Source organism: Centropristis striata, chromosome 20 (genome assembly GCF_030273125.1).
Source record: "Centropristis striata isolate RG_2023a ecotype Rhode Island chromosome 20, C.striata_1.0, whole genome shotgun sequence".
NCBI lineage: Eukaryota > Metazoa > Chordata > Actinopteri > Perciformes > Serranidae > Centropristis > Centropristis striata.
This window is the reverse complement of record NC_081536.1, coordinates 34947493-34957492: the sequence shown is the minus strand read 5'-3', so window position 1 is coordinate 34957492 and position 10000 is coordinate 34947493. Positions and strand designations below refer to the sequence as shown.

Here is a 10000-nt window from a genome sequence, read left to right as displayed (position 1 = left end):
TAATCAGAAAGGCCTTCAAAATAAAAGCAGTTTTCTGGTTACACTGTATTTCCTTCTAACTTCAGATTGAAATTAAAAGGAAACCATCAATAATCAGAGACTCCTTCCACCTCAGATGGACAGTGGACGTCCTCAGAGTGTCCCTCGCCTGATTTCAGGACATTCTGATGTATCATTTCAAAATAAAAGCCTTTAGAAATGACTGAACACTAAAATATGGATACTTGGCTCCATGAATCGATATAATATCGGCATGTAAAATATATAATATTTCCTCTATATTAGTATAACAGGATCTCAGAGCCAGAACAAGGCGTCCCCATGAGGTTTGTCCCTCATATGAACCTTCTGTCCCTCATATGAACCTTCTGTCCCTCTAGTGAACCTTCTGTCCCTCTAGTGAGTCTCAACATCTTCCTGCTGTTTCTCCTCAGGGAAGCTGGTGAGGACCGGAGAGGACAAGAAGGCCGTGGTGAGTCTGGTTACCTACGAGACATTCATCTAGAGACTGGAACACAGCTCATAGTCCATGTCTCCACGTCTTCATGTCTCCATGTCTCCATGTCTCCATGTCTCCATGTCTCCATGTCTTCATGTCTCCATGTCTTCATGTCTTCATGTCTCCATGTCTTCATGTCTTCATGTCTCCATGTCTTCATGTCTTCATGTCTCCATGTCTTTATGTCTTCATGTCTCCATGTCTCCATGTCTCCATGTCTTCATGTCTCCATGTCTCCATGTCTCCACGTCTTCACGTCTCCATGTCTCCATGTCTCCATGTCTCCATGTCTTCATGTCTCCATGTCTCCATGTCTCCATGTCTTCATGTCTTCATGTCTCCATGTCTTTATGTCTTCATGTCTCCATGTCTCCATGTCTTCATGTCTCCATGTCTTCATGTCTTCACGTCTCCATGTCTCCATGTCTCCATGTCTTTATGTCTTTATGTCTTCATGTCTCCATGTCTCCACGTCTTCACGTCTCCATGTCTCCATGTCTCCATGTCTTCATGTCTCCATGTCTTCATGTCTTCATGTCTCCATGTCTTCATGTCTTCATGTCTCCATGTCTTTATGTCTTCATGTCTCCATGTCTCCATGTCTCCATGTCTCCATGTCTTCATGTCTCCATGTCTTTATGTCTTCATGTCTTCATGTCTCCATGTCTTTATGTCTCCATGTCTCCATGTCTTCATGTCTCCATGTCTCTATGTCTTCATGTCTTCATGTCTCCATGTCTTTATGTCTCCATGTCTTTATGTCTTTATGTCTCCATGTCTCCATGTCTCCATGTCTTCATGTCTTCATGTCTCCATGTCTCCATGTCTTCATGTCTCCATGTCTTTATGTCTTCATGTCTCCACGTCTTCACGTCTCCATGTCTCCATGTCTTCATGTCTCCATGTCTTTATGTCTTCATGTCTCCACGTCTTCATGTCTCCACGTCTCCATGTCTCCATGTCTCCATGTCTTCATGTCTCCATGTCCTTATGTCTCCATGTCTTTATGTCTCCACGTCTCCATGTCTTCATGTCTCCACGTCTCCATGTCTTCATGTCTCCATGTCTTCATGTCTCCATGTCCTTATGTCTCCATGTCCTTATGTCTCCATGTCTTCATGTCTCCATGTCCTTATGTCTCCATGTCTTCATGTCTCCATGTCTCCATGTCTTCATGTCTCCATGTCTTTATGTCTTTATGTCTTCATGTCTCCATGTCTTCATGTCTTTATGTCTTCATGTCTCCATGTCTCCATGTCTCCATGTCTTTATGTCTCCATGTCTCCATGTCTTTATGTCTTCATGTCTCCATGTCTTTATGTCTTCATGTCTCCATGTCTCCATGTCTTTATGTCTTCATGTCTTCATGTCTCCATGTCTTTATGTCTCCATGTCTTCATGTCTCCATGTCCTTATGTCTCCATGTCTCCATGTCTTCATGTCTCCATGTCCTTATGTCTCCATGTCTTCATGTCTCCATGTCTCCATGTCTCCATGTCTTCATGTCTCCATGTCTTCATGTCTCCATGTCTTCATGTCTTCATGTCTTTATGTCTTTATGTCTTCATGTCTCCATGTCTTTATGTCTTCATGTCTCCATGTCTTCATGTCTCCATGTCTCCATGTCTCTATGTCTCCATGTCTCCATGTCTCCATGTCTTCATGTCTCCATGTCTTTATGTCTCCATGTCTTCATGTCTCCATGTCTCCATGTCTTCACGTCTTCATGTCTCCATGTCTCCACATCTTTATGTCTCCATGTCTCCATGTCTTTATGTCTTTATGTCTTCATGTCTCCATGTCTCATGTCTTCATGTCTCCATGTCTCCATGTCTTCATGTCTCCATGTCTTTATGTCTCCATGTCTCCATGTCTCCATGTCTTCATGTCTCATGTCTCCATGTCTCCATGTCTCCATGTCTCCATGTCTTCATGTCTTCATGTCTTTATGTCTCCATGTCTCCATGTCTTTATGTCTTCATGTCTCCATGTCTCCATGTCTCCATGTCTCCATGTCTCATGTCTCCATGTCTCCATGTCTCCATGTCTTTATGTCTTTATGTCTTTATGTCTTCATGTCTCCATGTCTCCATGTCTCCATGTCTCATGTCTCCATGTCTCCATGTCTCCATGTCTTCATGTCTTCATGTCTTTATGTCTCCATGTCTCCATGTCTTTATGTCTTTATGTCTTTATGTCTTCATGTCTCCATGTCTCCATGTCTCCATGTCTCCATGTCTTCATGTCTCCACGTCTCCATGTCTTCATGTCTTCATGTCTCCATGTCTCCACATCTTTATGTCTCCATGTCTCCACATCTTTATGTCTCCATGTCTCCATGTCTTCATGTCTCCATGTCTTTATGTCTCCACATCTTTATGTCTCCATGTCTCCACGTCTCCACATCTTCATGTCTCCATGTCTCCATGTCTTTATGTCTCCATGTCTTCATGTCTCCATGTCTCCATGTCTCCATGTCTCCATGTCTCCATGTCTGGTTCCAGGTCTGTATCGAGGGGAACATTGCCAGTGGGAAGACGACGTGTCTGGAATATTTTAGCAGAACCAGCAACATAGAGGTACGGCAACACAAAGACCAGTGGTAACCTAGCAACCGCTAGACACGAAACAAACGATTTATTTTACGCTTTTCCACCTCGTGATCGTCTCAGTTTCTCTTTCAGTTAAAAATGTATAAATAAATCATTATTATATCATCAGCAGACTTTCAGAAATGTTCCTGTCGAGTCCTGACTGGGACATTAATGTCCTCCTCGCTCTCTGTCTGTCCCAGGTCCTCACAGAGCCCATCTCCAAGTGGAGGAACGTCCGAGGACACAACCCTCTGGTACTGAACCCGACTCTTGCTATCATGTTTCTCTCTATTGTCTCACTTTCTTCTTTCTCTCAGATACTTTTATTGAGTTTTACAGTTTTTATTCCATCACGTTTACGGTTCCTCAGGACGACGACTCCTGGAACTGCTTGATAGATCAGCAAATAATAAGAAATCAAATAAATAAGTAAACAAACAAACAGGCTAAATAGATCAATGAATGGAGGTGGATCAGTAGAAGAAGGCAGATGAAGACATTGGCTGATACAAAAGGAAAGACGTAAATATGTCAAACTGACTTCAGGTTGTCAAAGTATTTCAGGAAAGGTCCCCACACCTCCTGCAACTTACTGCTGGAGTCACACACTGAGTAGTGGATCTGAGGGCTGCATGATTATGATTATAAAATGATAACCAGGATTATTCATCATGTTCGGGAAAACATCTGTATTTTTATTGCACTACTTTTAAACAAACAACAGCAACAGTTTTTAGTGTCTGGTGCTTGTTGTAAACAAACAGATCGCTAAGCTAACACCTCCTGCAGCAGCAGCACATACACACTGTACTGCTACAGAGCTAACTGTTAGCCTGTTAGCACATACACACTGTACTGCTACAGAGCTAACTGTTAGCCTGTTAGCACATACACACTGTACTGCTACAGAGCTAACTGTTAGCCTGTTAGCACATACACACTGTACTGCTACAGAGCTAACTGTTAGCCTGTTAGCACATACACACTGTACTGCTACAGAGCTACCTGTTAGCCTGTTAGCACATACACACTGTACTGCTACAGAGCTAACTGTTAGCCTGTTAGCACATACACACTGTACTGCTACAGAGCTAACTGTTAGCCTGTTAGCACATACACACTGTACTGCTACAGAGCTAACTGTTAGCCTTTTAGCAATTAGTAGACTGGAGGCTAAGGGGTTAATGTCCCCTCCGGCTCTGCAGCTGTGCCGCTTCGACTTGTTCGTACTCTTCTTAACTAACCGCCAGCCCCCGCTAACTTCTTGGCTAAGTATTTAGCTAAGTAGCTTGCTAATCTAACTACTTAGCTAACTTCTTGGCTAAGTATTTAGCTCAGTAGCTTGCTAAGCAAACTACTTAGCTAACTTCTTGGCTAAGTAGTTAGCTTAGCAAGCTACTTAGCCAAGTAGTTAGCTATGTAATAATACAAAATCTTTTTTTCTTCATAAAGTATGAGCGGCAAAATAGAAATATTGATCTGTTGTTATCAAAAACAAGATATTTAAAGAATACTTGGAATATTCAATCATAAAATAAGTTGATATCAAAAGATAGAGCACAGAAACCTACAGCAGCATTAAATAACAACATTATAATAAATAACAATATTATAATAAATATCAATATTATAATAAATAACATGGGGAATGAATGTGGGCCATTTTAGACCCATGTTGTGCATCAAAGGGTTAAACCTGGTTGGACCTGAAAGTATTTAGAGAAAAGACTGAATGAGAAAACGTTGGGATAGGATGTTTAAAACTAAACTTACCTGCTGGGTCGAGATCAGGGGTCTCAAACTGGCGGCCCGCGGGCCAATTGTGGCCCTCTTGACGATATTTTGTGGCCCCCACCTTGATAAGAAAGTTTAATGTGAGTTTTATATGAATGGCACTTTACCGTGTTGTGTGTGGAAGGTCCCTTTAATTACTTTTTGGGTGATTTTGTGTCTTTCTGTAATTTTGTGTCTTTTTTGGTCATTTTGATACTGCCTCCAGCGGCCCCCAGGTAATTTGAGTTTGAGACCGCGGGTCTAGATTGTTCAGGTGTGAGCTTCTGAATGCTTTTCTCACATCAAATGAGCTGGATGGAACTTAAAACATCCCAATGTGTCTAATATCTCTGACCTGGTTCATAAGCCGGAGAGCTGTGATCAGTGATTTAACCTGTCGGTGGTGTTTCTGGTCCCTGCAGGCTCTGATGTACCAGGACTCGGAGCGTTGGGGTCTCACGCTGCAGACCTACGTCCAGCTCACCATGCTGGAGCGACACCTGGCCCCCATAGTGAGTCTAAACCCCCCTTACTGTAGACTGGTCCACATACAAACTCAGGACCTGATCAGGAATAATAAAGACTTGGTCTGTTCCAGGCGGCCCCCGTCAGGATGATGGAACGCTCCATCTTCAGCGCCAAGTACATCTTCGTGGAGAACCTCCTCAGAAGGTTTGAGAACCCTCCAACCTGGATCAGACCTGAGATCAGACCAGAGATCAGACCCAGAGATCAGACCAGAGATCAGACCAGAGATCAGACCCAGAGATCAGATCAGAGATCAGACCAGAGATCAGACCAGAGATCAGATCAGAGATCAGACCAGAGATCAGATCAGAGATCAGACCAGAGATCAGATCAGAGATCAGATCAGAGAGATCAGACCAGAGAACAGACCAGAGATCAGATCTGAGATCAGACCAGAGAGATCAGACCAGAGAGATCAGACCAGAGATCAGATCAGATATCAGACCAGAGATCAGACCAGAGATCAGAAATCAGACCAGAGATCAGACCAGAGATCAGATCAGAGAGATCAGACCCAGAGATCAGATCAGAGATCAGATCTGAGATCAGACCCAGAGATCAGATCAGAGAGATCAGATCAGAGAGATCAGACCCAGAGATCAGATCAGAGATCAGACCAAAGATCAGAAATCAGACCAGAGATCAGACCAGAGAGATCAGAGATCAGACCAGAGATCAGACCCAGAGATCAGACCAGAGATCAGACCAGAGAGATCAGACCAGAGATCAGACCAGAGATCAGACCAGAGATCAGATCAGAGATCAGACCAGAGATCAGACCAGAGATCAGAGATCAGACCAGAGATCAGACCAGAGATCAGACCAGAGATCAGAGATCAGACCAAGTATTGTCTGGTGATCATCATGTTGCTGTAGATTGTGTTCTTGGTGTGTGTTCAGTGGTAGGATGCCGGAGGTGGACTACGCGGTTCTCTCTGAGTGGTTCGACTGGATCACCACCAACGTCTCCATTCCTGTTGATCTGATCGGTGAGAACACACACACACACACACACACACACACACACACACACACACACATTGAACTAGAAAACACAAAAAGCTCAAGCGCAAAGCTGAAAATGGAAGAAAAGTGTAGTATTTGTCTTGAAATATCTCTTTCTATATATTTAATGGAATGCCTGAATCCTGAAAGCTAAAATATATTAAACCTGGTTTTATGAATCGGAACATAAATCCCAAACACGTCCTGAACATTATCTGGACGGTTCTGAATATTTTACAGAATCTGTCAACCTTGAATATATTAAAGGACCCCACCCTCATCCACCTTCACCGGTCAAACCACACATCCATTACAAACTCCTCCTGACTCCTCCACCCTCCCTGACCTCCTCCATACCTCCCTGACCTCCTCCATACCTCCCGGACCTCCTCCATACCTCCCTGACCTCCTCCACCCTCCCTGACCTCCTCCATACCTCCCTGACCTCCTCCACCCTCCCTGACCTCCTCCATACCTCCCTGACCTCCTCCACCCTCCCTGACCTCCTGCATACCTCCCTGACCTCCTCCACCCTCCCTGACCTCCTACATACCTCCCTGACCTCCTCCACCCTCCCTGACCTCCTCCATACCTCCCTGACCTCCTCCACCCTCCCTGACCTCCTGCATACCTCCCTGACCTCCTCCACCCTCCCGGACCTCCTCCATACCTCCCTGACCTCCTCCACCCTCCCTGACCTCCTGCATACCTCCCTGACCTCCTCCATACCTCCCTGTCCTCCACCCTCCCTGACCTCCTCCATACTTCCCTGACCTCCTCCATACCTCCCTGACCTCCTCCACCCTCCCTGAACTCCTCCCTGACCTCCTCCACACCTCCCTGACCTGCTCCATACCTCCCTGACCTCCTCCACCCTCCCTGAACTCCTCCCTGACCTCCTCCACACCTCCCTGACCTCCTCCATACCTCCCTGACCTCCTCCATACCTCCCGGACCTCCTCCACCCTCCCTGACCTCCTCCACCCTCCCTGACCTCCTCCATACCTCCCTGACCTCCTCCACCCTCTCTGACCTCCTCCATACCTCCCTGACCTCCTCCACACCCTCCCTGCCCTCCTCCATACCTCCCTGACCTCCTCCACACCCTCCCTGCCCTCCTCCATACCTCCCTGACCTCCTCCACACCCTCCCTGCCCTCCTCCATACCTCCCTGACGTCCTCCACCCTCCCTGACCTCCTCCATACCTCCCTGACCTCCTCCACCCTCCCTGACCTCCTCCACCCTCCCTGACCTCCTCCACACCCTCCCTGCCCTCCTCCATACCTCCCTGACGTCCTCCACCCTCCCTGACCTCCTCCATACCTCCCTGACCTCCTCCACCCTCCCTGACCTCCTCCACCCTCCCTGAACTCCTCCCTGACCTCCTCCACACCTCCCTGACCTGCTCCATACCTCCCTGACCTCCTCCACCCTCCCTGACCTCCTCCACCCTCCCTGAACTCCTCCCTGACCTCCTCCACACCTCCCTGACCTCCTCCACCCTCCCTGACCTCCTCCATACCTCCCTGACCTCCTCCATACCTCCTCCACCCTCCCTGACCTCCTCCCTGACCTCCTCCATACCTCCTCCACCCTCCCTGACCTCCTTTGTGTTTGTGTCCAGTGTACCTGCAGACGTCTCCTCAGATCTGCCACCAGAGGCTGAAGCAGAGATGTAGAGAGGAGGAGAGAGTCATTCCCCTGGTGAGGACTAGAGACTAGAGACCAGAGACTAGAGACCAGAGACCAGAGACTAGAGACTAGAGACTAGAGACTAGAGACCAGAGACTAGAGTCTAGAGACCAGAGTCTAGAGACTAGAGACCAGAGTCTAGAGACCAGAGTCTAGAGACTAGAGACTAGAGACCAGAGTCTAGAGACTAGAGACCAGAGACTAGAGTCTAGAGACCAGAGTCTAGAGACTAGAGACCAGAGTCTAGAGACCAGAGACTAGAGACCAGAGTCTAGAGACCAGAGTCTAGAGACTAGAGACCAGAGTCTAGAGACCAGAGTCTAGAGACTAGAGACCAGAGTCTAGAGACTAGAGACCAGAGTCTAGAGACCAGAGACTAGAGACTAGAGACTAGAGACCAGAGACTAGAGACCAGAGACCAGAGACTAGAGTCAGTTCAACCAACAGAGTGTCAGATTAACTTGGTGTGGTCCGTCCAACAGGAGTACTTGGAGTCCATCCACCAGCTGCATGAGGACTGGCTGATCCACCACAACGCCTCTCCTGTTCCTGCTCCGGTCCTGGTGAGTCCTGGTCCACACTGAGTCCTGGTCCACACTGAGACCTGGTCCACACTGAGTCCTGGTCCTGGTGAGTCCTGGTGCACACTGAGACCTGGTCCTGGTGAGTCCTGGTCCACACTGAGTCCTGGTCCACACTGAGTCCTGGTCCTGGTGAGTCCTGGTCCACACTGAGACCTGGTCCACACTGAGACCTGGTCCTGGTGAGTCCTGGTCCACACTGAGACCTGGTCCACACTGAGACCTGGTCCTGGTGAGTCCTGGTCCACACTGAGACCTGGTCCACACTGAGTCCTGGTCCACACTGAGACCTGGTCCACACTGAGACCTGGTCCTGGTGAGTCCTGGTCCACACTGAGACCTGGTCCACACTGAGTCCTGGTCCTGGTGAGTCCTGGTCCACACTGAGACCTGGTCCACACTGAGACCTGGTCCTGGTGAGTCCTGGTCCACACTGAGACCTGGTCCACACTGAGACCTGGTCCTGGTGAGTCCTGGTCCACACTGAGACCTGGTCCACACTGAGTCCTGGTCCACACTGAGACCTGGTCCACACTGAGACCTGGTCCTGGTGAGTCCTGGTCCACACTGAGACCGCTCAGCACCAACAGGTTGGAGGTAGTCAAAGAGTTAACCCAACCAGAGGACCAGTCTGGTCTCAGGTCATCAGGTCTCAGGTCTGCAGGATCCAGGTCTGCAGGATCCAGGTCAGGATGAGTCCTGAGTTCTACTGGTCAATTACCAACAACAGCTGTTCAACATGTTTGTTATATACAGAGTGTGTGTGTGTGTGTGTGTGTGTGTGTCTGTCTAGGTGATTCCTGCTGACCATGACCTCCAGAAGATGCTCCACCAGTTTGAAGAGAACCGTGAGAAGATCTTGGCCGCCGGCGTCCTCTGATCCCTCAAACACTGTTTACATGTTAATATTCATCTATTTATAGATTTAAAGTAAAGAAATATAGATTCTGACCAGTTTACAGCTGAATATCTGTTACAAAGAATGATTCCTTTCTGATTATTGATTATGTTTCAGGCCACGTCCCGACTGGCTGGCTGTGTTTTCCAAACACCTTTTAGAACATCATGGACATTAATTGGTTCTTAATTATAGTAATATTACAATTAATATTCGTGTCAAATAAGTTCATACTTGTTTGTCCAGTACGTTGCTTTTTAATGCATTCATTACATAAACGCTGTTGGAGTTTTTTAAGTTTAAAGTAATTAAGTTTCTTGGGGATCTTGATATAAATGAGACGTTTGTCATCATATATCACACACACACACACACACACACACACACATACATACATATATATATATATATATATATATATATATATAT

The 10000-nt window shown here is 46.9% G+C and overlaps 1 protein-coding gene across 2 annotated transcripts in view; it reads left to right on the top strand.

The window, feature by feature from the left end:
* Positions 1–10000, top strand: part of tk2 (thymidine kinase 2) — a 10928-nt gene that overhangs the window by 674 nt on the left and 254 nt on the right. Inside the window, exons 2-10 of one of the 2 annotated variants that reach the window (XM_059359852.1) lie at positions 435–472; positions 3004–3078; positions 3294–3347; positions 5289–5378; positions 5465–5538; positions 6295–6383; positions 8025–8100; positions 8609–8655; positions 9467–10000. The exon at positions 9467–10000 is cut by the window's right edge and continues 254 nt beyond it. In XM_059359852.1, the coding sequence (XP_059215835.1) occupies positions 435–472; positions 3004–3078; positions 3294–3347; positions 5289–5378; positions 5465–5538; positions 6295–6383; positions 8025–8100; positions 8609–8655; positions 9467–9480 (557 nt within the window). In that variant the 3' untranslated portion in view covers positions 9481–10000. Of the gene's footprint in view, positions 1–434; positions 473–3003; positions 3079–3293; positions 3348–5288; positions 5379–5464; positions 5539–6294; positions 6384–8024; positions 8105–8574; positions 8656–9466 lie in introns of both variants that reach the window. The other variant, XM_059359851.1, reaches the window with a different exon arrangement.